The following is a 27,648-nucleotide window of genomic DNA, read 5'->3' on the forward strand; positions in this document are numbered from 1 at the left end:
GCTGTATTAGCTGAGGTTGGGTCGGGTTAAGGGAGAGAGAGAGAGGGGGCTTTAGAGACTGTGTTCACTACAGAGGCATCACCATGGCACCGCTCGGACTAAAAGCCATTGTGGGAGAAAGTAAGAATATTTATTTGTATTTAACGGTCAACCACCATTGTGTAGGCTATTTTATTTTTGACAGTAGGCTATTCTACAAGTAATTTAGGCTATTTTAATTTGTTTGAATTAATATTATATTTATATATCTATTTGTAAATAAAACATTATTTAAGTACATTCTTTTGCCAAAAACTACTCGAGAAGTAGACATATTGAAAGTAAAATCTAGTGCGTCCTGCATCCGATACGATTGCACAACGTGCGTAAAGGCGCTCAGTTCTCCTATCTTTCCTATTTCATCTGGTGGTCCCATTTTATATTTCTCTACTGGATAGCACACTAACTGAAAGTCAATTGAGACACCAATGCAAAGAATGTATCAAAAGTCAATTATGTCTTTGCAAGGATCCACACTGACCCACAGCTTATTTTATCCTATCTGCCAGCAGGTTGGTGGTCTTGGCTCTTCTGTTTACCTTCTGAGACACAATCGTTGTGGTTGTCTGGCTCAGACAGACAGGAGAAGTGTAATGGCTGCATCCCAAATGGCACCCTATTCCCTATATAGTGCACTTGACCAGAGTCCTATGTGCCCATATTGTCCCTGGTCAAAAGTAGTGTATTATACAGGGAATAGGGAACCATTTGAGAGGTAGACATTATCTTTCATTCCAAAGCTTCTTGTAAGTTTGTGTTGTTGCTGACTGACACGTTCAGGGGGCATTGGGGCAATTCCCCTAGCTAAACCAGTTGGTTAATTGGATAGTGAATTCATTCAATGATTGACGGACAGGTTGCCTCTATAACCCTCAACCCATGTTCAAAACATCATTGTTTGAAAATCAAAATCAAATCAAATTTTATTGGTCGCATACACACATTTAGAATATGTTATTGCGGGCGTGTAGCGAAATGTTTGTATGCCTAGCTCCAATGAAGCATATGCCTATTTCAGTTTTTTGGTAAGCTTTTGGTTTGTAGGATATATTGTCATGGGCGTTCTTACGTCATATCCTGTAGGACAGAAAGACCCCAGAAATAGCAGCCCAGTTCTGTGGCGTAAGAGGATTGAAAGAGATTAAGCCTTGTGATTGCTGTGTCCCTCTCACTGACTCACTCCACTAGATAGATAGGACAGCTTTTTAATTATATGTTTGAAGCTCATACCAACGGATGGCCGAGCACGTCCCCATCCACATCGGTGGCTGTAATGGAGAGGGTCGAGAGCTTCAAGTTCCTCAGTGTCCCCATCACTAAGGAATTAACATGGTCCACACACGCTAACACAGTCGTGAAGAAGGCACAACACCGGCTCTTCCCACTCAGGAGCCTGAAAAGATATGGCATGGGCCCTCAGGTCCTCAAAAAGTTATACAGCTGCACCATTGAGAGCATCTTGACTGGCTGCATCACCGCTTGGTATGGCAATTGCTTGGCATCTGACCGCAAGGTGTTACGGAGGGTAGTGCGTACGACCCAGTACATCACTGGGGCCAAGCTTCCTGCCATCCAGGACCTACAGTACCAGTCAGAAGTTTTACAACCTATTCATTCAAGATTCTTTCTTTATTTTTACTATTTTCTACATTGTAAAATAATAGTGAAGACATCAAAACTATGAAATAACACATGGAATCATGTAGTAACCAAAAAAGTGTTAAACAAATCAAAATACTTTTTATATTTTATATTCTTCAAAGTAGCCACCCTATGCCTTGATAACAGCTTTGCACACTCTTGGCATTCTCTCAACCAGCTTCAACTGGAATGCTTTCCAACAGTGTTGAAGGAGTTACCACATATGCTGAGCACCTGTTGGCTGCTTTTCCTTCACTCTGTGGACTAACTCATGCAAAACCATCTCAATTGGGTTGAAGTTGGGTGATTGTGGAGGCCAGGTCATCTGATGCAGCACTCCATCACTCTCCTTCTTGGTCAAATAGCCCTTACACAGCCTGGAAGTGTGTTGGGTTATTGTCCTGTTGAAAAACAAATGATAGTCCTACTAAGCGCAAACCAGATGGGATGGCGTATCGCTGCAGAATACTGTGGTAGTCATACTGGTTAAGTGTGCCTTGAATTCTAAATAATTCACTGACAGTGTTACCAGCAAAGCACCCACACACCATCACACCTTCTCCTCCATGCTTCACGGTGGGAACCACACATGCGGAGATCATCCGTTCACCTACTCTGCGTCTCACAAATACATGGCGGTTGGATCCAAAAATCTCACATTTGGACTCATCGGACCAAAGGACAGATTTCCATCGGTCTAATGTCAATTGCTTGTGTTTCTTGGCCCAAGCATGTCTCTTTTTCTTATTGGTGTCCTTTTAGTAGTGGTTTCTTTGCAGCAATTCGACCATGAAGGCCTGATTCCCGTGGTCTCCTCTGAACAGTTGATGTTGAGATGTGTCTGTTACTTGAACTCTGTGAAGCAATTATTTGGGATGAAATTTCTGAGGCTGGTAACTCGAGTGAACTTATCCTCTCTGCAGCAGAGGTAACTCTGGGTTTTCCTGTGTCACTCCTCATGAGAGCCAGATTCATCATAGCGCTTGATGTTTTTTGTGACTGTACTTGAAGAACTTTCAAAGTTCTTTACATTTTCCGGATTGATTGAGCTTCATGTCTTAAAGTAATGATGGACTGTCATTTCTTTTTGCTTATTTGAGCTGTTCTTGCCATAATATGGACTTGGTCTTTTACCAAATAGGGCTGTCCTCTGTATACCAGCCCTACCTTGTCACAGCAGAGCTGATTGGCTCGAACACATTAAGAAGGAAAGAAATTAAACAAATTAACTTTTAACAAGGCACACCTGTTAATTGAAATGCATTCCAGGTGACTACCTCATGAAGCTGGTTGAGAGAATGCAAGAGTGTGCAAAGCTGTCATCAAGGCAAAGGGTGGCTACTTTTAACAATCTCAAATATATATATTTTTTTGGTTACTACCTGATTCCATATGTGTTATTTCATAGTTTTGATGTCTTCACTATTATTCTACAATTTAGAAAATAGTAAAAAAAAAAAAAAAAAAAAACACTAGAATGAGTATGTGTGTCCAAACTTTTGACTGGTTCTGTATATTCTAGGCGGTGTCAGAGGAAGGCCCAAAAAATTGTCAGTCTCCAGTCCCCCAAGTTATAGACTGTTCTCTCCGCTACCACACCAATAGGCTCATTAACAGCTTCTACCCCCAAGCCATATGACTGCTAAACAATGAATCAAATGGCCACCAGGACTATTTACATTAGTAAATTGACTCAGTACCGGTACCCCCTGTATTTAGCCTCATTATTGTTATGGCATTTTCTTGTGTTACTTATTGATTGTATGTTATTTTTTTTACTTTAGTTTATTTAGTAAATATTTTCTTAACTCTATTTCTTGAACTGCATTGTTGGTTAAGGGCTTGTAAGTAAGCATTTCACGGTAAGGTCTACACCTGTTGAATTCGGTGTATGTGACAAATACAATTTTATTAGAACATACATCAGGATCATCTGGCCCTCTCTTCTCTGGCTGGAAAAGATTGTTATGTAAGGTGTTCAGGAAATTAAGGACATGGGCAGTGTTGTATGGTCCAAGGGTGGCATGGCGGTGGAGGACCCCATTGTGGCATATGATGACATTTCCTCCGCGCTGGCCAGGTACATCAATGATGGCGCGTTTACCAATGATGTTCCTTCCTCTCCTCCTCAACTTAATTAAATTGAATCCAGCCTCATCTATGAATATGATTTCCTGGGGGACGGGACTTGCATCCAACTCCATGATTCTCTGAAATTACAGTAAATAATGTAATTGATGTATAGTGAAGTTCACTGGCAAGATCAATGAGTCTCTAATATTTCAACAGTGTAATAATAATAATACACTACTTTACTTGCACATATTCATACCATTTACCCTTCACTCTGGGAATTCCTTTCAAATGGGAATCTGTAGATTTGCTTCATCCAGAGATGGTGTTTCTTAAGAATGCAGACTATGGTTGATAAGCTCACTCTGATGTTATGGAAGATGGCAGGGTTTTCAAAAATCTGTTGTTAGATATCCCACAGTCTTATGGCATTATTTTCAACTACCATTTGCACAATGGAAGCCTTGGTCTGTAAATAGACATGTTCCATGTGGTGGTCGTCTTTCAGTTCTACAAAAACAAAATAGCATACAGTACAGTAAACACTACAGTTATACAGTATACAAGATAAACATGTTACAAAGTAGTATAGCTCCCAATTTCATATACTGTATACAGTAATACATGAAACTTTTGCTTTGTTTCCCCTTACAGTATATATTTTTAATTTATGGTCTTTACTGTGCTTTTGTTGTACCGCTGACAAGTAGTAAAATTAGTAGAAAGGTCCAATGTCTGCAGTACATACCTATTCTAATTTTGTAATGTAGGATGATGGATGCTACGGTGAAGCGGCTCAGATTGGGCTGCACTCTCTGCCCAGCCTCTCTCAAGGTCAAACCATGGTGGACCACATGGTCCACCACAGCCGCCCGAATTTCATCAGAGATTACTCTCCTTGTTCTTGGTTTTCCTCCACCTCCACCTCTACCTCTATCCCCACCTCCACCTCTACCTCTATCCCCACCTCTACCTCTATCCCCACCTCCACCTCTACCTCTATCCCCACCTCTACCTCTATCCCCACCTCCACCTCTACCTCTATCCCCACCTCTACCTCTATCCCCACCTCTACCTCTATCCCCACCTCCACCTCTACCTCTATCCCCACCTCTACCTCTATCCCCACCTCTACCTCTATCCCCACCTCTACCTCTATCCCCACCTCCACCTCTATCCCCACCTCCACCTCTATCCCCACCTCCACCTCTACCTCTATCCCCACCTCTATCCCCACCTCCACCTCTACCTCTATCCCCACCTCCACCTCTACCTCTATCCCCACCTCCACCTCTACCTCTATCCCCACCTCTACCTCTATCCCCACCTCTACCTCTACCTCTATCCCCACCTCTACCTCTATCCCCACCTCCACCTCTATCCCCACCTCCACCTCTATCCCCACCTCCACCTCTATCCCCACCTCTACCTCTATCCCCACCTCCACCTCTACCTCTATCCCCACCTCTACCTCTATCCCCACCTCTACCTCTATCCCCACCTCCACCTCTACCTCTATCCCCACCTCCACCTCTATCCCCACCTCTACCTCTATCCCCACCTCCACCTCTATCCCCACCTCCACCTCTATCCCCACCTCCACCTCTACCTCTATCCCCACCTCCACCTCCACCTCTATCCCCACCTCCACCTCCACCTCTATCCCCACCTCTACCTCTACCTCTATCCCCACCTCTACCTCTATCCCCACCTCCACCTCTATCCCCACCTCCACCTCTATCCCCACCTCCACCTCTATCCCCACCTCTACCTCTACCTCTATCCCCACCTCCACCTCTACCTCTATCCCCACCTCCACCTCTACCTCTATCCCCACCTCCACCTCCACCTCTATCCCCACCTCCACCTCCACCTCTATCCCCACCTCCACCTCCACCTCTATCCCCACCTCCACCTCTACCTCTATCCCCACCTCCACCTCTATCCCCACCTCCACCTATATCCCCACCTCCACCTCTACCTCTATCCCCACCTCCACCTCTACCTCTATCCCCACCTCTACCTCTATCCCCACCTCCACCTCTACCTCTATCCCCACCTCTACCTCTATCCCCACCTCTACCTCTATCCCCACCTCCACCTCTATCCCCACCTCCACCTCTATCCCCACCTCTACCTCTACCTCTATCCCCACCTCTACCTCTATCCCCACCTCTACCTCTATCCCCACCTCCACCTCTACTTCTATCCCCACCTCTACCTCTATCCCCACCTCCACCTCTATCCCCACCTCCACCTCTACCTCTATCCCCACCTCTACCTCTATCCCCACCTCCACCTCTATCCCCACCTCCATCTCTATCCCCACCTCCACCTCTATCCCCACCTCCACCTCTACCTCTATTCCCACCTCCACCTCCACCTCTCTCTGACAAGTTTGTTTCCATTGTTTTCCAAACACAAGAGTACTCATCTGTGGCCTTTTTTATCCGTACCAAAGGTCTGGTTGCAAAGTGAACATTTACGCAGTTAGTGTTTGCACATGTGAAACGTGAAAGTGATCAATTGGTAATTGAGCTTAGGTTGTTTAACAGTGTTTTCATTTGCACACAAGATATTTTTGTTGTGAAAGTTGTGCCAAAGGTAGAGAATTGTGTTTTGTCAAATGTTTGTTATAGAATTGCAATCTGAGGGTAAAGCAAAAAATGTGCCAGCAGTATTGCATATTTGGTGTACAGTTCTGCTAAATTAGTTACAGGTTTGGGTTATTGTGTCTCATGGGTCAGTTTTAGTATGTAAACAAGTGGGAAATCTGTAAAAGCAAGTCTAAGAAGCGGTAGATCTGTTCTGTGTGTGCTAATTCTATGCTTCCCGTTCTTAAGTCTCGGTTTTGCGTCTTGTACTTTCAGATTTGTACACCAGCTTCAAACAGCTGAAAATACATTTTTGGTTATGTAAAATATATTTCATAGCGGTTTTGATGGTACAATGATTCTCTACACCACGCATGCTTGTTTTGTTACAAACTGAAATTAGGTGAACTATTCGAATTTTAACAACCTAGAAATGATGCAGTGATTTTTGCATTAGTGCAGCTTTAATATCTTATAGTCTGAGAACATGGCAACCATGTTCTGTGTATTGTTGGTGGAATATTATCCCAACCCTCAGACAACTGGACACAAATATTCTTGAAACGTTCCCATGAAACGCATGTAAAACATTAACCCTCAGAATATTATTGCAATGTTCCAATGAAACATGTCTAGATCATTAATACTGAATATTCTGAGAACATGGTAACCATATTCGGGGTAAGTTCTGTTTGACATTTAGGGAATGGTCTCTTGGAAACAGTCCTTGCACATCACTGGAACATTCCTATGAAAACATTAGATAATGAGGGAAGGGAACGTTCTCTAAGGTTGCGGGAGCGTTTGCTGTTAGCTGGGAGATATGTGTTCCAAATGGCACCCTATTCCCTAGGTCCCGGTCAAGAGTAGCACAGTTTAAAGGTAATAGGGTTCCATTTGGGATGTAACAACGGTCTTCCAGATGGTTCCAAGGGGTGCAATTCCAAAACTCCTCACAGATTGAATTCAAGTGTTACACTGTATGACATGTCTACTTCATACCCCTCCGAGGAGTCCATTAAATGCCAACTATGACTGTGCCTTCACCGCTAACACCGTCTGTCACCCCCACCCCCCGAAACTAAGAATTCACTAGAAAAAAAATATCTGACATGCATTTTTTAATCTGAAACATTATGCTTAGATGGCCAGGCTTTGCTAATGTTGTTCCAATAGTTGAGTCAGTAAGACCTCGCAAGACTTTACTGTACAAAAAAAAATTGAAATTAAATGTATGGAATGTATGCATTCACTACTGTAAGTCGCTCTGGATAAGAGCGTCTGCTAAATGACTAAAATGTAAATGTATATGACAAGGGGAAATAGCCTACAATGCTTTTTATCACCTAAAAAGTTTACTGTGCAAACTGAAGTGGGCTAATCAATGATTTATCCCTTTACAGAGATTATGAATGACGTCATCAAGAAGGTACACAAGAAAGGAGAATGGAAGGTATGGGCAGCTTTTACAGTGCCTTCAGAAAGTATACTGGACAAAAATATAAACGCAACATGCAACAATTTCAAAGATTTTACTGAGTTACAGTTAATATAAGGAAATCAGTCAATTGAAATAAGTAAATTACGCCCTAATCTATGGGTTTCACATGACTGGGCAAGGGTGGCTCCATGGGTGGGGGCCTGGCTCCCAAGCGGGTGGGCCTATGCCCTCCCAGGCCCACCCATGGATCCTCTGGGAAGCCAGGCCCAGCCAATCAGAATGTGGTTTTCCCACAAAAGGGATTTATTACAGAGAGAAATACACCTCAGCACCCCTTCAGATGATCCCGCAGGTGAAGAAGCCAGATGTGGAGGTCCTGGGCTAGCATGGTTAAACGTGGTCTGCGGTTGTGAGCCGGTTGGATGTATGTATTATGGCGATCCATAATAAATACAAATACTGCAAATTCTCTAAAATGATGTTGGAGGCAGCTTACGGTAGAGAAAATAACATTCAATTCTCTGGCAACAGCTCTGGTGGACATTCCTGCAGTCAGGATGCCAATTGCACGCTCCCTCAACTTGAGACATCTGTGGTATTATGTTGTGTGACAAAGCGGCACATTTTAGAGTGGCCTTTTATTGTCCCCAGCACAAGGTGCACCTGTGTAATGTTCATGCTGTTTAATCAGCTTCTTGATATGCCACACCTGTTAGGTGTATGGATTATCTTGGTAAAGGAGAAATGCTTATTAACAGGGATGTAAACAAATTTGTGCTCAACTTTTTAAATAAGTAAGCTTTTTGTGGGTATGGACAATTTCTGGGATCTTTCATTTCAGCTCATGATACATGGGGCCAACACTACATGTTGCGTTTATATTTTTGTTCAGTATATATTAATACTTTCTGATGGCACTGCATATCAATGGTTATAAATGACTGCGTCTTGGTTATGAATGACTGCGTCTTGGTTATGAATGACTGCGTCTTGGTTATGAATGACTGCGTCTTGGTTATGAATGACTCTCTGATAGTACATGATAGCGCTGGGCTGCGCCCAAATGGCACCCTATTCCCTATATATCGTACTGCTTTTGACTAGAGCCCTTGACGCACTGTGACCTCTGACCTGTGTCATCCCTGCCCTAGGTGCTGGTCGTAGACAAGCTGAGCATGAGGATGATGTCATCCTGCTGTAAGATGACAGATATCATGTCAGAGGGCATCACCAGTGAGTACCACTCTGTCAATGTCCCACATATACACACTTCCTGTTCAGCATCACTTAAAGGTGATACACCATGTTCGATTTTTTTTGCATTGTTATTTCAGAAAATGTCAATTATATATCTGCAGTAATAATGTAATGATAGCTTTTCACAGTGTTACTTACCCGCCAGAGATTGGCTGTGATATTATCTTATTGATTTCTCCCACCGGAAAGTTGCTTTGAATTTGTGGCTGTCTTATCTAGTGGCCAATGTCCTTTCCTGGTTGCAAAAATGATTTACTGTTCGCTCAATTTCAGTTTGTGAGAAAACAAGCACTGAATAGTGTAGGGAATCATTGTACCATCGAAATTGCTGTGAAATTAACCAAAAAAATTTTTTTACAGCTGTTTGAGGCTGGTGGACCAAAACAGAAAGTAAAAGGCTCAAGTGCGAGTCTCTGCTATGTTACGGAGAAATTGGATGTGGGGGATACATTTTTAGGTGTAGCACCTTCAATTGACTAACTGAATGACTGTGCTTTTCTGTCCTCTCTTGTCCAGTTGTTGAAGACATCGGCAAGAAACGGGAGCCTCTCCCTAGCATGGAGGCCATCTACTTAATAACTCCCAATGATGAGGTATGGGAGCCATTTGGTAGATGCTTTCATCCAAAGCATGTTACTGTCATACATTCATACATTAACATATGGGTGGCTCCAGTGGGATATGAAACCCACAGCTCTGGAGTTGGAAGCACAATGCTCTACCATCTAAGCCACACAGGACCACAGATGTTTTGCTTTCTTTGGTAAGATTCTAATGATGTTGCCAACCGTTCCTTCTCCCCAGACTGTGGAGGCACTCATAGATGACTTCAGAGACCCTCGGTCGCCCAGATACAGAGGAGCTCACGTCTACTTCACTGACAGTGAGTAATATTAGAAGAGACACGGGACGACGACGTACCATCGCCTGCTGCATATGTCAATTAGAGTATGGAGCAGTCTGACCGCCTGCTGGAGTACTGGGAACGGACTAGCAGATGAAATGGCAGTCAACTCCTCTTTGACACCATACCAACACTCAACCTTCCACAGTAGAGTATATTGATTTCTATTCTATTTCCTTTTTTCTTTCATCTTTTAATTTATATTTTTTGTCACTCCTCCCTTCCTCACAGCGATCCCGGATTCATTGTTTAATTTGTTGACCAAATCCCGCGCGTCCAAAGCCATGAAGACCTTGACTGAGATCCACATCGCCTTTCTGCCCTATGAGTCTCAGGTCAGAACTTGTCTGCCCTTCTGTCTGTCTGTCTGGAGAGGGGAGAGAGAGAGAGAGAGAGAGAGAGAGAGAGAGAGAGAGAGAGAGAGAGAGAGAGACGGAGGGGAGAAAGCACAATTGGAGAGTGGGAGAGGGGGAGGAATAAGCTAAGAGAAGGGGAGGAGTAGAGCAGGGATTGCTGAATGAGCTGGGGTTGTCTCCTCTCCTCTCTCTCCTGATGGAATGTTCCAGAGCAGAGCAGAGTGGCTAGAAGGGAGGCCTCCCTCCCTTCTGGCCCGGCTCTAATCCCTCACCTCATTGGCTGATGTAGAAACGTACTGGCCAGTAGCCAATGGGGGTGGAGGAGGGTTGTGTGACAAGGGGTAGTTGTTTGCACACCAAAGGGGCGATCAACAGATGGGCTCAACCATGTGGAGGTGTCAGTGACAGTGGTGGTGGTGCGTGGGGAAAGAGAGAGCTGCCTGACATTATGGGGCAAGTAGAGGAAATGGGAAAGGATGGAGGAGCAGAAATAGGAAGTTTCAGATTGGAAATAAACTGTCATTTATGTCATAATGGTGCATTTGGGAAATCCCTCCTACGAAAATAATGAAAGATGTCGCATCTGCTCCTACAGCACTGTACTGTGTTGTCAGTCATTTGGGCAGCACTCAGCGTAATGAAAGAGGATTATATTACACCCCCCCCCACACACATACTGTTTGACATGAAAACCCTGTGTTTGATGTATTTGATACCATTCCACTGATTCCGCTCCAGTCATTTCCACAAGCCCGTTCTTTCCATTTAAGGTGCCACCAACCTCCTGTGGTATGTATGTCTATTCCCTCTTATATCTGTCTTATGTCTGTGTGTCTAGGTGTTTTCCCTGGACAAGACAGATGCCTTCCAGGACTTCTACAGCCCCTACAAGGCTGATATTAAGCACAACATGTTGGAGCGTTGTGCTGAGCAGATCGCCACTCTCTGCAATACCCTGAAGGAATACCCTGGCATCAGATACAGAGGGTGAGAAAGAGGGTGAGAGAGAGGGTGAGAGAGAGGGTGAGAGAGAGAGGGTGAGAGAGAGGGTGAGAGAGAGGGTGAGAGAGAGAGGGTGAGAGAGAGGGTGAGAGAGAGGGTGAGAGAGAGAGAGAACTATCAGTCACTAGGCTTTCTATTGCGCTGATACACAGCGTTTAACTCCTATCGTGTCTAACACCTGTATAGACTGATGTCTGTTGGAAAGCTAAGTGCCTGTCTGTTGCCTACTTGACTCAGGGAGTACAAAGACTGTACCACTCTGGCTCAGCTCCTGCAGGACAAGCTGGACGGCTACAAGGCAGACAACCCCACCATGGGAGAGGTGAGGCAAGAGAGGAGAGCAGACAACCAGGGTAGGAGTCAGTTCCATTTCAATTCCAGTCAATTCAGATTCAGAAACACAATTCCACATTTTCCTCATTGAAAAACATTGGAGAGAAATAGTCTTGTAATTTCAGTGTACTCCCTGAATTGACTGGAATTGAAATGGAATTGACCTCAACCCTAAAAGCAACCAACCAACCATAATGATTTCACTGGGACAGGGCCTTACAAAACACACTGAGCCAGTGAATGGTAAAAGCAGAAGGTTGTGTTAGCGATCCCCTGCTGGGTGTCAACTAACGGTGGCCATTCAACATATAGAAATGACGTCTGATGTTCAGGTCAGAGGCGATAGGATAGCCACCAGCTGGTTTTAGCCTTTCGCCGGCATGGTGTGTTTTGTCCTTTAGGTTACATTGAAACACGCCATTACGTAACACCAATGTAGCACGCACAGGCAAAATAATGGAATAGTAGAATCTACAGTTGTTGGAACATTTTGGAGGTTATGTATGAAACTAGTAGTAGTGTAGTTAAATCATAATGTAAACACACATACACTGGCACATGGAACAGTGGTACGGTTCACTTGGTAGAACATGGCGTTTGCAACGTCAGGGTTGTGGGTTCGATTCCTGGGGCCGTAAGATGGGTACACGCATGACTGTAAGTCGCTTTGGATCAAAGCATCTGCTAAATGGCATATATTATATTATAGAAACATATTCTTATAAATCTCTTTGTCCAGCCTTTTGTCTTTGTCAGTTTAAACAGTGCCTTGCGAAAGTATTCAGCCCCCTTGAACTTTTCGACCTTTTGCCACATTTCAGGCTTCAAACATAAAGATATAAAACTGTAATTTTTTGTGAAGAATCAACAACAAGTGGGACACAATCATGAAGTGGAACGAAATTTATTGGATATTTCAAACTTTTTTAACAAATAAAAAACTGAAAAATTGCCCGTGCATAATTATTCAGCCCCCTTAAGTTAATACTTTGTAGCGTCACCTTTTGCTGCGATTACAGCTGTAAGTCGCTTGTGGTATGTCTCTATCAGTTTTGCACATCGAGAGACTGAAATTTTTGCCCATTCCTCCTTGCAAAACAGCTCGAGCTCAGTGAGGTTGGATGGAGAGCGTTTGTGAACAGCAGTTTTCAGTTCTTTCCACAGATTCTCGATTGGATTCAGGTCTGGACTTTGACTTGGCCATTCTAACACCTGGATATGTTTATTTGTGAACCATTCCATTGTAGATTTTGCTTTATGTTTTGGATCATTGTCTTGTTGGAAGACAAATCTCCGTCCCAGTCTCAGGTCTTTTGCAGACTCCATCAGGTTTTCTTCCAGAATGGTCCTGTATTTGGCTCCATCCATCTTCCCATCAATTTTAACCATCTTCCCTGCCCCTGCTGAAGAAAAGTAGGCCCAAACCATGATGCTGCCACCACCATGTTTGACAGTGGGGATGGTGTGTTCAGGGTGATGAGCTGTGTTGCTTTTACGCCAAACATAACGTTTTGCATTGTTGCCAAAAAGTTCGATTTTGGTTTCATCTGACCAGAGCACCTTCTTCCACGTGTTTGGTGTGTCTCCCAGGTGGCTAGTGGCAAACTTTAAACAACACTTTTTATGGATATCTTTAAGAAATGGCTTTCTTCTTGCCACTCTTCCATAAAGACCAGATTTGTGCAGTATACGACTGATTGTTGTCCTATGGACAGAGTCTCCCACCTCAGCTGTAGATCTCTGCAGTTCATCCAGAGTGATCATGGGCCTCTTGGCTGCATCTCTGATCAGTCTTCTCCTTGTATGAGCTGAAAGTTTAGAGGGACGGCCGGGTCTTCGTAGATTTGCAGTGGTCTGATACTCCTTCCATTTCAATATTATCTCTTGCACAGTGCTCCTTGGGATGTTTAAAGCTTGGGAAATCTTTTTGTATCCAAATCCGGCTTTAAACTTCTCCACAACAGTATCTCGGACCTGCCTGGTGTGTTCCTTGTTCTTCATGATGCTCTCTGCGCTTTAAACGGACCTCTGAGACTATCACAGAGCAGGTGCATTTATACGGAGACTTGATTACACACAGGTGGATTCTATTTATCATCATTAGTCATTTAGGTCAACATTGGATCATTCAGAGATTCTCACTGAACTTCTGGAGAGAGTTTGCTGCACTGAAAGTAAAGGGGCTGAATAATTTTGCACGCCCAATTTTTCAGTTTTTTATTTGTTAAAAAAGTTTGAAATATCCAATAAATTTCGTTCCACTTCATGATTGTGTCCCACTTGTTGTTGATTCTTCACAGTTTTATATCTTTATGTTTTAAGCCTGAAATGTGGCAAAAGGTCGAAAAGTTCAAGGGGGCCGAATACTTTCGCAAGGCACTGTATCACCCCTCTCTCTCCGCCCTGCTTAGGGTCCGGACAAGTCTCGCTCCCAGCTCTTGATTCTGGACCGAGGCTTTGACCCGGTCTCTCCCATCCTCCACGAGCTCACCCTCCAAGCCATGGCCTATGACCTGCTGGGCATCGAGAACGACGTCTACAAGTAACACACACGCACACACATACAGGCACAGCCTAGCAAGGGGTTCATGGCACCACAAAATGAAATAGAACATATAGGATCTCTATCTCTAAGTGAACAATAGGATCAATATGGACAATAGGATCTCTATCTCTATGTGAACAATAGGATCAATATGGACAATAGGATCTCTGTGAACAATAAGATCTCTATCTCTATGTGAACAATAGGATCTATATGGAACAATAGGATCTCTATCTCTATGTGAACAATAGGATCAATATGGACAATAGGATCTCTGTGAACAATAGGATCTCTATCTCTAAGTGAACAATAGGATCAATATGGACAATAGGATCTCTATCTCTATGTGAACAATAGGATCTATATGGAACAATAGGATCTCTATCTCTATGTGAACAATAGGATCAATATGGACAATAGGATCTCTGTGAACAATAGGATCTCCATCTCTATGTGAACAATAGGATCTCTATCTCTATGTGAACAATAGGATCTCCATCTCTATGTGAACAATAGGATCTCTATCTTTATGTGAACAATAGGATCTCTATCTCTATGTGAACAATAAGATCTATATGGAACAATAGGATCTCTATCTCTATGTGAACAATAAGATCTATATGGAACAATAGGATATATATCCATATGTGAACAATTGGATCTAAATGTGAACAATAGGGTCTCTATGTGAACAATAGGATCTCTATACATACATTGTGTGAATTAAAGGATATCTATCCCTAAATGAAATAAATTATATCTATGCCTGGCAGCATATCTTTAGGTCCATCTCTTATTTTGTTAGGAAGTCATCCTATACTGTAGTTTCTTGTTTGGTTTGAATTCTAAATCAACATTTGAGCATATCTGTTTGCTGTTATGGACTGCTCTCATCACTCTCTCTCTCATCTCTCTCTCTCTCACCTCTCTCTCTCTTTCTTATCTCTCTCTCTCCCCTCTCTCTCTCTCTTTCTCTCATGTCTCTCTCTCGAACCTCTCTCATTCTCATCTCTCTCTCACCTCTCTTTCTCATTTCTCTCTCTCTCATCTCTCGCTTTCTCATCTCCCTTTCGCTCACCTTTCTCTTACCTCTCTCTCACATCTCTCTCTCATCTCTCTTTCCCTTTCTCTCATGTCTCTCTCTCGAACCTCTCTCATTCTCATCTCTCTCTCTCTCACCTCTCTTTCTCATTTCTCTCTCTCTCATCTCTCGCTTTCTCATCTCCCTTTCCCTCACCTTTCTCTTACCTCTCTCTCACATCTCTCTCTCATCTCTCTTTCCCTCACCTTTCTGTGTGTGTGTGTGTGTGTGTGTGTGTGTGTGTCAGGTATGACACCAGCGGGATGGGGGAGGTCAAGGAGAAGGCGGTGTTGCTGGATGAGGATGATGATCTGTGGATGAGTCTCAGACACAAGCACATTGCAGAAGTCACCACGTGAGTCTCTAACAAATACAAATAAGATGCTCCCTTGGTACACATACATACATACATACATACATACATACATACATACATACATACATACATACATACATACATACATACATACATACATACATACATACATACATACATACATACATACATAACGAGAAAGCACACACACAGACACAAGCGTGCATCAGTCTTTAATTAATCTATCGCTCTCACGATCTCTTTCTCGCCCACTCCCTCTCTTTCTCACATACATTCAAACAGGGCTGTGACCCGTTCTCTGAAAGAATTCTCATCCACCAAAAAGATGAACACAGGAGAGAAGGTACTGTACTCTAATTTCAGTCTATTAGTCCTACAGTACTGCATTATTGACCTGAGATGAGTCCTTTACCCTCTGTATTGTATTGGCTGTTGTGTGTGTCTAACAGCGATATGCTGTTCTGGGTTTGTTTCAGACCACAATGAAAGACTTGGCTCAGATGCTGAAGAAGATGCCCCAGTATCAGAAAGAGCTGAGCAAGGTAAGCGTGTCTTAAGAGTGTGCCGATGCATGTCCTGTCACAGAATACATTGTAGACAACAAAAAAAGAAAGAAAAAACTGCACATCTATCATCTATGTTCGGTTAGAGACCTTTTTCTATCACCAAATACACCCACCATGCTAAGTCTGACAACTGTTCCCCCAGGCAGCTATGACGTATATCAGCTGTTCCCTCAGGCAGCTATGACGTATATCAACTGTTCCCCCAGGCAGCTATGACGTATATCAACTGTTCCCCCAGGCAGCTATGACGTATATCAACTGTTCCCCCAGGCAGCTATGACGTATATCAACTGTTCCCTCTCCAGGCAGCTAAGACGTATATCAACTGTTCCCTCAGGCAGCTATGACGTATATCAACTGTTCCCCCAGGCAGCTATGACGTATATCAACTGTTCCCCCAGGCAGCTATGACGTATATCAATTGTTCCCCCAGGCAGCTATGACGTATATCAACTGTTCCCTCCCCAGGCAGCTATGACGTATATCAACTGTTCCCTCAGGCAGCTATGAAGTATATCAACTGTTCCCTCAGGCAGCTATGACGTATATCAACTGTTCCCTCCACAGGCAGCTATGACGTATATAAACTGTTCCCCCAGGCAGCTATGACGTATATCAACTGTTCCCCCAGGCAGCTATGACGTATATCAACTGTTCCCTCAGGCAGCTGTGACGTATATCAACTGTTCCCCCAGGCAGCTATGACGTATATCAGCTGTTCCCTCAGGCAGCTGTGACGTATATCAGCTGTTCCCCCAGGCAGCTATGACGTATATCAACTGTTCCCTCCCTCAGGCAGCTATGACGTATATCAGCTGTTCCCCCAGGCAGCTATGACGTAGATCAGCTGTTCCCCCAGGCAGCTATGACGTATATCAGCTGTTCCCTCAGGCAGCTGTGACGTATATCAGCTGTTCCCCCAGGCAGCTATGACGTATATCAGCTGTTCCCTCAGGCAGCTATGACGTATATCAGCTGTTCCACCAGGCAGCTATGACGTAGATCAGCTGTTCCCCCAGGCAGCTATGACGTATATCAGCTGTTCCCCCAGGCAGCTATGACGTATATCAACTGTTCCCTCAGGCAGCTATGACGTATATCAACTGTTCCCTCCCCCAGGCAGCTATGACGTATATCAGCTGTTCCCTCAGGCAGCTATGACGTATATCAGCTGTTCCACCAGGCAGCTATGACGTAGATCAGCTGTTCCCCCAGGCAGCTATGACGTATATCAGCTGTTCCCCCAGGCAGCTATGACGTATATCATCTGTTCCCCCAGGCAGCTATGACGTATATCAACTGTTCCCTCCGGCAGCTGTGACGTATATCAGCTGTTCCCCAGGCAGCTATGACGTATATCAGCTGTTCCCTCAGGCAGCTGTGACGTATATCAGCTGTTCCCCCAGGCAGCTATGACGTATATCAACTGTTCCCTCCCTCAGGCAGCTATGACGTATATCAGCTGTTCCCCCAGGCAGCTATGACGTATATCAGCTGTTCCCCCAGGCAGCTATGACGTATATCAACTGTTCCCTCAGGCAGCTGTGACGTATATCAACTGTTCCCTCAGGCAGCTGTGACGTATATCAACTGTTCCCCCAGGCAGCTATGACGTATATCAGCTGTTCCCTCAGGCAGCTGTGACGTATATCAGCTGTTCCCCAGGCAGCTATGACGTATATCAACTGTTCCCTCCCTCAGGCAGCTATGACGTATATCAGCTGTTCCCCCAGGCAGCTATGACGTATATCAGCTGTTCCCTCAGGCAGCTGTGACGTATATCACCTGTTCCCCAGGCAGCTATGACGTATATCAACTGTTCCCTCCCTCAGGCAGCTATGACGTATATCAGCTGTTCCCCCAGGCAGCTATGACGTATATCAGCTGTTCCCTCAGGCAGCTATGACGTATATCAACTGTTCCCTCAGGTAGCTATGACGTATATCAGCTGTTCCCCCAGTTAGCTATGACGTATATCAACTGTTCCCTCAGGCAGCTATGACGTATATCAGCTGTTCCCCCAGGCAGCTATGACGTATATCAACTGTTTCCTCCCCCAGGCAGCAATGACGTATATCAACTGTTCCCTCCCCCAGGCAGCAATGACGTATATCAGCTGTTCCTCCAGGCAGCTATGACGTATATCAGCTGTTCCCCCGGGCAGCTATGACGTATATCAGCTGTTCCCCAGGCAGCTATGACGTATGTCAGCTGTTCCTCCAGGCAGCTATGACGTATATCAGCTGTTCCCCCAGGCAGCTATGACGTATATCAGCTGTTCCCTCCCTCAGGCAGCTATGACGTATATCAGCTGTTCTGCCAGGCAGCTATGACGTATATCAGCTGTACCCCAGGCAGCTATGACGTATATCAGCTGTACCCCAGGCAGCTATGACGTATATCAGGCTGTTCCCCAGGCAACTATGACGTATATCATGTTGAAGACCTTTGTTTTAAGAACTTAGATCCCACACATTCATAGTCCCCTAAGGCACAGGTGTCAAACTCATTCCACGGAGGGCCGAGCGGTTGCAGGTTTTTGCTCCTCCCTTGTACTTGATTGATGAGTTAAGGTCACTGATTAGTAAGGAACTCCCCTCACCTGGTTGTCTCTGTCTTAATTGAAAGGGAAAACCCAAAAACCAGCAGACACTAGGCCCTTCATGGAATGAGTTGACACCCCTGAAGTCTACGGGATTCTGAGGCTTCAGCAATGATACTATACACAATGAAACTGTACAATACACACTGATACTATACAATACACACTGATACTATACAATACACACTGATACTATACAATACACACTGATACTATACAATACACACTGATACTATACAATACACACTGATACAATACAATACACACTGATACTATACAATACACACTGATAAAATACACACTGATACTATACTATACACACTGATACTATACAATACACACGGATACTATACAATACACACTGATACTATACACAATGATACTATACGCACTGACAATACACAATGATACTATACACAATGATACTATACGCACTGATGCAATACACAATGATACTATACTATACACAATGATACTACACACACTGATACTATACTATACACACTGATACTATACACACTGATATTATATGCACTGATACTATATATGCTTATAGTCTGCATCCCAAATGGCTATGTATTTATTCTCTATAATAGTACACATTTTTGGCCCTGGTCAAGACTAGCGCACTATATAAGGAATAGGGTGCCATTTGGGATGTTGACATACCGTAGTATGCACACTTAACCGACTACAGTCTTCTGACTTTACCACTGACCACCTGCGTGTGTACACTTCTCCCTGTGTTTCAGTACTCCACCCACCTCCACCTGGCTGAGGACTGTATGAACCGCTATCAGGGCACCGTGGACAAGCTGTGTCGTGTGGAGCAGGTAACACAATGTACCTGTGTTCTATGTTCAGTACCCTCCTCCTCGGTTCAAAGACTGAGACACTTGAAAATGAAGGCCAGAGAATTTACAGGTGCTGATTGCTGAGACTAATTGGCACAGAGTGGACTTGTACAACTTGATGATATTTGTAGGAGCTCCAGTGAATTGGAGTACACTTGTTTTAAATGGGTACTCCGGGTATACACTGAGTGCACAAAATATTAAGAATGCCTGCTCTTTCATTTTACATTTACGTTTTAGTAGATGCTCTTATCCAGAGCGACTTACAGTAGAGTGCATACATTTTTATTACTGGTCCCCCGTGGGAATCGAACCCACAACCCTGGCGTTGCAAGGGCCATGCTCTACCAACTGAGCTACAGTGGGACGTACACTGAACAGGTGAATCCAGGTGAAAGCTATGACCCCTTGTTGATGTCACTCATCAAATCCACTTCAATCAGTGTAGATGAAGGGGAGGAGACAGGTTAAAGAAGGATTATTAAGCCTTGAGACAATTGAGACATGGATTGTGTATGTGTGCCATTCAGAGAGTGAATGGGCAAGACAAAAGGTTTAAGTGCTTTTGAACGGCTTATGGTAGTAAGTGCCAGGCGAACCGTTTTGTGTCAAGAACTGCAACCCTGCTGGGTTTTGCACACTCAACAGTTTCCTGTGTGTATCAAGAATGGTCCACCACCCAAAGGACATCCAGCCAACTTGACACAACTGTGGGAAGCGTTGGAGTCAACATGGGCCAGCATCCCTGTGGAACGCTTTCGACACCTTGTAGTCCATGCCCCGACTGTTCTAATGGCCAATGTGGGGGTGAAACCCAATATTAGGAAGTTGTTCTTAATATTTTGTCCACTCAGTGTATATCTAACCATCTAATCCATATCTAACCATCACTACCATATCTAACCATCTGCGCTACTTGGGGCTCTCGTGATTGGGAGTCCGAAAGGGCGGCGCACAATTGGCCCAGCATCGTCTGGGTTAGGGATTGGCCGGTGTAGGCAGTCATTGTAAATAACAATGTTATTAACTGACTTACCTAGTTAAATAAAAATGTAAAATAAAATGAAACCCTGTGTCCCTCCCCCTGTCTTTGCCCCTTGCCCTACCCCAGGACCTAGCGATGGGTACGGACGCAGAGGGGGAGAAGATCAAGGACCCCATGAGGGCCATCGTGCCCGTCCTGCTGGACAAAGATGTCACCGTCTTCGACAAGATTCGCATCATCCTCCTCTATATCTTCATGAAGAACGGTGAGAGATAAATCCCTTTTCTGTGTGTCTGTAGTTTACTATGTACAATACTATGTACTAATGCAGGGTTTCCCAAACTAAGTTTTGGTTTTTGCCCTAGCACTACACAGCTGATTCAAATAATCAGCTAATCATCAAGCTTTGATTTGGGTATGTGCATGTTTCTGCGTGTGTGTGCAGGTGTTTCGGAGGAGAACCTGTGTAAGCTCCTCCAGCATGCTAACATCCCTCCCGAGGACAGTGACATCATCTCCAACATGTCCCATATGGGCATGCCCATCATCTCAGAGGTTAGCTCCTATAGGAACATAGTAACACCAGGACCTGTATTCATTAGGCACCGAGCTGAAGAAAACTGACTGAACAGGGAGGTACTACAAACTAATTTGTCCAATAAGAAACAGTTGTTTTTATTTTCTGTTGCAAAACGTTTTGCTACAGTATGCCCTAATGAATATGAACCATTGTGGAACCATCTCACACAATTGAGTAGAAACACTTTAACATGTGGATTGGGGATCCACCTTTGAATAGTGGCATAAATAAGATATACTCGGTGGTTATATGCTGTCTGTGTCCAACTGAAGAGTATTTGAGTGCATCAGTCATCTACTCTAAGCACTTTGAGAGTCCTTATGTAATGAACAGCATTCCTAATAAAATAATAATAATGATTAATTTTCTAGGGGAATCCAACCCGCAAGGTGAAGAAGACTGACCGGAAGGAGAGAGTGAGTGAGCAGACCTACCAGCTGTCCCGATGGACCCCTCTTATCAAGGACATCATGGAGGCATGTCCAGTCTGCTATCATAAACTGTTATATATTGGATTTGATTAGAAAGTAGGGTCTATCCTACAGTAGTTTAGTGTGGGTTGATACTAAGTTAAGACTGACAGGAAAAGAGTGGTCTCTAGCTTTTAGGGTTGATCCAGGGTGTGGACATGAAGTTAGGTTTAGGGTTGAGCCAAGGTGTGGACATGAAGCTAGGTTAAGGGTTGAGCTAGGGTGTGGACATTAAGCTAGGGTTAGGGTTGAGCCAGGGTGTGGACATGAAGCTAGGGTTAGGGTGTGGACATGAAGCTAGGGTTAGGGTTGAACCAGGGTATAGACATGAAGCTAGGGTTAGGGTTGAACCAGGGTATAGACATGAAGCTAGGGTTAGGGTTGAACCAGGGTATAGACATGAAGCTAGGGTTAGGGTTGAACCAGGGTGTGGACATGAAGCTATGGTTAGGGTTGAGCTAGGGTGTGGACATGGGGTTAGGGTTGAGCCAGGGTGTGGACATGAAGCTATGGTTAGGGTTGAGCTAGGGTGTGAACATGGGGTTAGGGTTGAGCCAGGGTGTGGACATGGGGTTAGGGTTGAGCTAGGGTGTGGACATTAAGCTAAGGTTAGGGTTGAGCCAGGGTGTGGACATGAAGCTAGGGTTAGGGTTGAGCCAGGGTGTGGACATGAAGCTAGGGTGTGGACATGAAGCTAGGGTGTGGACATGAAGCTAGGGTTAGGGTTGAACCAGGGTGTGGACATGAAGCTAGGGTTAGGGTTGAGCCAGGGTGTGGACATGAAGCTAGGGTTAGGGTTAAGCCAGGGTGTGGACATTAAGCTAGGGTGTGGACTTGGGGTTAGGGTTGCGCTAGGGTGTGGACATGGGGTTAGGGTTGCGCTAGGGTGTGGACATTAAGCTAGGGTTAGTTCACTGACCCTGTTTTGTTTCTCCTCAGGATGGGTCAGGGTTAGTTCACTGACCCTGTTTTGTTTCTCCTCAGGATGCCATTGAGGACAAACTGGATCTAAAGCAGTACCCATACATCTCCCAACGAACTGCCTCCACCCACTCCAGCGCTCCATCAAGGTATGCAAATAAACTATATGAATTGAACATCCCCTCTGTTGTCTGTCACTTCTGAGTTTCCAATGACTTACTGTAATTATTAATTTTAGCTTCTAGTGGAGGTAGGAACGGCCTCAATAATTCCGAAAACTTTGGTTTGAGTGTCGGGTAGACTTTAATTGGACAGTTCATCTGTTCTACACTACAAAATATCAGTAACATGTCAACTGCATGTCTGTTGACTTTCAACAAGAAAGTGGCTGTAGTCAAGAAATTGACAGACACTATGAAAGCTCCATCCAAGTTTATTCACCCATTGGGTCAATACAGCTGCATAAGACAAAAGACATATTCACACGAGCACTGATATTTAACCCTTTCTCTTATGCTGAGTCTCCTCCTACACATCTGAGCAGCCAATGCATCTCTGTTGCTAGACAGAACCTTAGTGATATCTGTTCTTCCTCACTTCATCTGACCTGACCTCTGCCCTAAAGTGCTCACTCCTCCCCAACTCACAGCTGTCATGTTGACTCACACCAGACTGTGTCCTTTTTCCTCCCATAGGATCCCTGATGGCTAACAATAACATATCTGAACAGAATGTAAATGTTATACATTCTCCTCTCTCCCTCAGCGACATTAATAAGTATATTTCATATTTTCAAAACCCAACACCATATAAAGTGTTACTTGAATGTTGTGCCCTCTCATTACAGTGCCCGGTATGGAAACTGGCACAAGAACAAGGGCCCCACAGAGATGAAGACTGGTCCTCGGGTCATCGTCTTCATCATCGGAGGCATGACCTTTAGCGAGATGCGCTGCGTCTACGAAGTCACACAGGCCAATGGCAAATGGGAGGCCATCATTGGTGAGTTGGCAGCACGGGTGGGGTGAAATGTCATGGTCATAACTGTACGTCCGACGTAGAATGCATTTGTTGCCGGACTTGAGAATTATACTCGTTGCACCACGTAGACCTTTTATGTACATTCTACCTGGATATACATTGTACTCCTAGTAGGGAGCAGGCATAGGGTGTACAATCAGAACTATATTGCAGGGAAAAGGGAGATATCTTCTCCATCTAAATATCCTGAATCATCCTGCCATGGCGATACCTAGGAAATCATTAGAATATACTGTTGAAATCCTATAGTTCTATTCCACTGTGGCTGACTCAGCTGCTGCTGGATGGAATCTGCTTTGTATGCTCAGATCAGATGGTGTTTCTGAGAAAGCATCAGAGACAGGAAATATGTGCCGTTGTGACAACAGGGAATGGATACCATGCAAGGTCAAGCACAGGACACAGTCGACTCTGTGTTGGTACTCCCTGTATATAGCCATGTTATTACCTGGTACCCCTGCACATCGTCTCGGTATTGGTACCCCCTGTATATAGCCATGTTATTTTTGCTCGTTATTGGACCACCATTTTTGTCATTAACATTTATCTTTCAGGGGAACCCAAGACCTCACCCAGAAAACAGACTTATTGAGATGCAATGTGAAATGAGCATGCAGCATTTGTCCCACTCCCTCCATAGGCTCCACCCACATGCTCACTCCCACCAAATACCTGAAGGAGTTGCAGCACCCTGACTTCCTGGACCCCAACGCTGCCCCTGAGGAACCAGAGCCGGCCCCCGCAGAATGAGAACACACACTGAAAAGTAAAGATGGTCGTTGTGATGTGAAGCCCCTCTCTCAGCCTCCTCTCACCATGTACCCTCCACTGGTCCAGGACTCTTAGTCCCCTGTGTTGCATCCCAAATGGAACCCTATTCCTTCTACAGTGAACTACTTTTGACCAGGACCCATAGGGATCCATCCTCCATCCTGTTGTTTCATGGTTCAGTCACTTGGACCCATGGAGATCCACACTGTGACTCCCCTGTTTGTGATCCATCCTGTTGTTCCATGGTTCAGTCGGTTGTTTCATGTTCCCACCTTGTGTGCACTCTCTGTATCTGTCCTTGGTATGCTACATGTAGACCACAGGAGGCTGCTGAGGGGAGGACGGCTCATAATAATGGCCGGAATGGAGCTAATGGAATGCCATCAAACACCTGGAAACAATGTGTTTGATGAATTTGATACTATTCCGCTCCAGCCGTTACCACGTGCCCGTCCTCCCCAATTAAGGTACCACCAACCTCCTGTGATGTAGACAGTTGTCAAAAGCTCCCCTTTTCTGTGGAGAATTAAGTCTTTGAGAAAAAAATATCTCTGTCCGTCCATTCAATATCAAGCTGTCTGTTGAAGCACTTCTTGTATGATTGTTTCTCAAAACAACAGTTTGACAGAGGGGTTGATATTGAATGGATGGATAAATATTTATTTTTCCTCAGACACTATATGCCAATGAAACATTTCTTCACAGATGTTATTTTTACAGGGCCTTTTTGCACCTCCATCGTTTTTATGTCTGCTGTATGACATGGTTTAGAGGAGCAGCAGGTATGGTGGAGTTCTGCTGTGCATATCACGGTGACTGATGCACAAATGTTATATTTCCGTGAATATGATACTATTTCCAGGACTAAAAGCTGAACCCATGTCTTTATATGGGATTTCTGCTGTCTGTGTATTTCTGTCTATCATTCTCATTTGGAACTGAAGGCCTACTGTACTTTAATTTAGCAGATGAATCAAGTCTTCAATGATATGTTAATTCTTTGACATGTTCCAAGTTATTCAACTACTCTAATTCTCTGTCTCTCTCTGCAGGATCAACCAATATCTTCACCCCTACAAGCCGCCTTCAAACTCTCAAAGACCTGGATAAACAAGCTGAGGTTTAAGCAGAACCCCCTGGCTGTAGCAGTCCCTCTCTTAACTAGCTGTCCCTCTCTTAACTAGCTGTCCCTCTCTTAACTAGCTGTCCCTCTCTTAACTAGCTGTCCTTCTCTTAACTAGCTGTCCTTCTCTTAACTAGCTGTCCTTCTCTTAACTAGCTGTCCCTCTCTTAACTAGCTGTCCCTCTCTTAACTAGCTGTCCTTCTCTTAACTAGCTGTCCCTCTCTTAACTAGCTGTCCCTCTCTTAACTAGCTGTCCTTCTCTTAACTAGCTGTCCTTCTCTTAACTAGCTGTCCCTCTCTTAACTAGCTGTCCTTCTCTTAACTACCTGTCCCTCTCTTAACTAGCTATCCTTCTCTTAACTAACTGTCCCTCTCTTAACTAGCTGTCCCTCTCTTAACTAGCTGTCCCTCTCTTAACTAGCTGTCCCTCTCTTAACTAGCTCCCCTAACCTCTAAACTCCCTCAGCCGGCATATTCTACTCAGGACCGTCCATACCAAACCCCTTCTACTCTACACATCAGACAATAAAGAAAATGGCTCTATCTATTTCAAATATATCAAAGTCATGTATTCAGATATAATTTTTTAATAGCATGAAATAAGATAATTTAAAGCCATACCACCAAAAAACACCATGTTTTACCTACTGTACATAAACCCTGATGACTGTATACTAATAATATAATATCATTTCAATTTGTTTGTTTGTCAGATTGAAGGGAAGAGTAGAGATTGAGTCTGTGATGGATGACTGTTGATACTATATGAGCAGTGGATGTAAACTGCCGTCTCAGGATGCCATTGTTGCACTTTCTTAAAAAGGAAGCCAATCATAGACGAGATTAGATAAGTGTGGGTGGAATTTTAGGAATTATTCAGGCTGGTGATTGGTGTAGAGTGTTCGCCATCTTCCAGGTATTCAGGAATACAAAGGGACCAACTGGGATGATGGTGGAATGGGATCTATAACGTTCCCTTTAATACCCCCTCAAAAATATGTGTAAGATTCCTGTTTCCAACAGAACGTTCAATACATTTCATAAAAGTATTCATATAACATTTATTTGAAAAAACAACTACTGGTAGCTGAATATTGGAATGAACTTGGAAAAACACTTGGAATGTATTTGAATACTGAAATAACTGACTCAAATACACTCCCAAGCATTTAACCAAGGTATTTGAAAAGCCAGGTCTGTTTTTAGTGGTTTAGCATGTAGCTTTTATCTCATTGCTTGTAAACGTTTCAGGGACAATGAGCAAAAATACCAATATTTTTGAAACTCACAATTGTATAATTTGGACATCACCATCTTCATCCCCAACATCATCACCATCTTCCTCATAATGCAATCAGTAGTTTGTAGAATATATGCCATACTGTATCAATGTTTCTATTCCTGGTGATTATTCTGACTTTGAAAATGCCAATGTGAAGCCACTCTGTACTAGTGCTCATGTAGCTAGCAGTACAGTTACAGTAGTTGGGCTGTAGCTAGCAGTGCAGTTACAGTAGTTGGGCTGTAGCTAGCAGTACAGTTACAGTAGTTGGGCTGTAGCTAGCAGTGCAGTTACAGTAGTTGGGCTGTAGCTAGCAGTGCAGTTACAGTAGTTGGGCTGTAGCTAGCAGTACAGTTACAGTAGTTGGGCTGTAGCTAGCAGTACAGTTACAGTAGTTGGGCTGTAGCTAGCTGTGCAGTTACAGTAGTTGGGCTGTGATGATCAACCATTGGAAAGTTATTCCTCTTCATTTAGACTCTGTTCAGGAATAGTATGTAATTGATTTGATTTGCTATTTCGTCTTCCTGTTGAAGCTATAGTCTCATTTTTGTCCCACTTTCCAGTGCAGCGTTGACACTGTCAAGATGCAAACTCATTTGTTGGCGTTGTTGTTACAGTTGTTGTTGATTTGTTTACTCTATAGTAGGGTTATCTATTATACCTCAAGATAGATTAATACCAGTGTATTTGATCAGAATTCTATGCTTGTAAGTAATTTATCACAAACAATACACGTTCATGTACGAAAGCTCTAATAAAGTTGCTTCAAAGAAAATGCTGATGTTTTAGTCTGTTACATGAAATGATTGAAATGCATATCAGTAAACAGTTTAGTCCTTGAGGGATGGA

The 27,648-nt window shown here is 43.9% G+C and overlaps 1 protein-coding gene across 2 annotated transcripts; it reads left to right on the top strand.

The window, feature by feature from the left end:
• On the top strand, positions 1-27,568 carry LOC106580629 (syntaxin-binding protein 1). Of its 2 annotated transcripts, XM_014161889.2 has the most exons (20): positions 1-120; positions 7,751-7,800; positions 8,940-9,021; positions 9,562-9,638; positions 9,850-9,928; positions 10,181-10,284; positions 11,144-11,292; positions 11,545-11,629; positions 14,052-14,182; positions 15,514-15,621; positions 15,886-15,946; positions 16,080-16,145; positions 19,524-19,604; positions 20,737-20,875; positions 21,056-21,165; positions 21,562-21,666; positions 22,645-22,730; positions 23,429-23,583; positions 24,263-24,388; positions 25,446-27,568. In XM_014161889.2, the coding sequence occupies exons 1-19, from the start codon at positions 84-86 to the stop codon at positions 24,370-24,372; spliced, it is 1,815 nt and encodes a 604-aa protein (XP_014017364.1). In that variant the 5' UTR covers positions 1-83; the 3' UTR covers positions 24,373-24,388; positions 25,446-27,568. The 2 variants fall into 2 exon arrangements, with proteins under 2 accessions (XP_014017364.1, XP_014017365.1); XM_014161890.2 differs by lacking the exon at positions 24,263-24,388 and having other exon boundaries at positions 11-120.
• Positions 27,569-27,648: the final 80 nt, after the last annotated feature.

Source organism: Salmo salar, chromosome ssa20 (assembly GCF_905237065.1).
Source record: "Salmo salar chromosome ssa20, Ssal_v3.1, whole genome shotgun sequence".
Taxonomy (NCBI): domain Eukaryota; kingdom Metazoa; phylum Chordata; class Actinopteri; order Salmoniformes; family Salmonidae; genus Salmo; species Salmo salar.

What these genes read in the sequence shown, in the direction of transcription:
- LOC106580629 (XM_014161889.2), top strand. Translation starts at nt 84, where the DNA reads ATGGCACCGCTCGGACTAAAAGCCATTGTGGGAGAAA. An exon ending in GCATGCCCATCATCTCAGAG is followed by an intron (nt 21,166 to 21,561) that starts GTTAGCTCCTAT and finishes TTAATTTTCTAG; the next exon opens with GGGAATCCAACCCGCAAGGT. An exon ending in CAAATGGGAGGCCATCATTG is followed by an intron (nt 23,584 to 24,262) that starts GTGAGTTGGCAG and finishes CTCCCTCCATAG; the next exon opens with GCTCCACCCACATGCTCACT.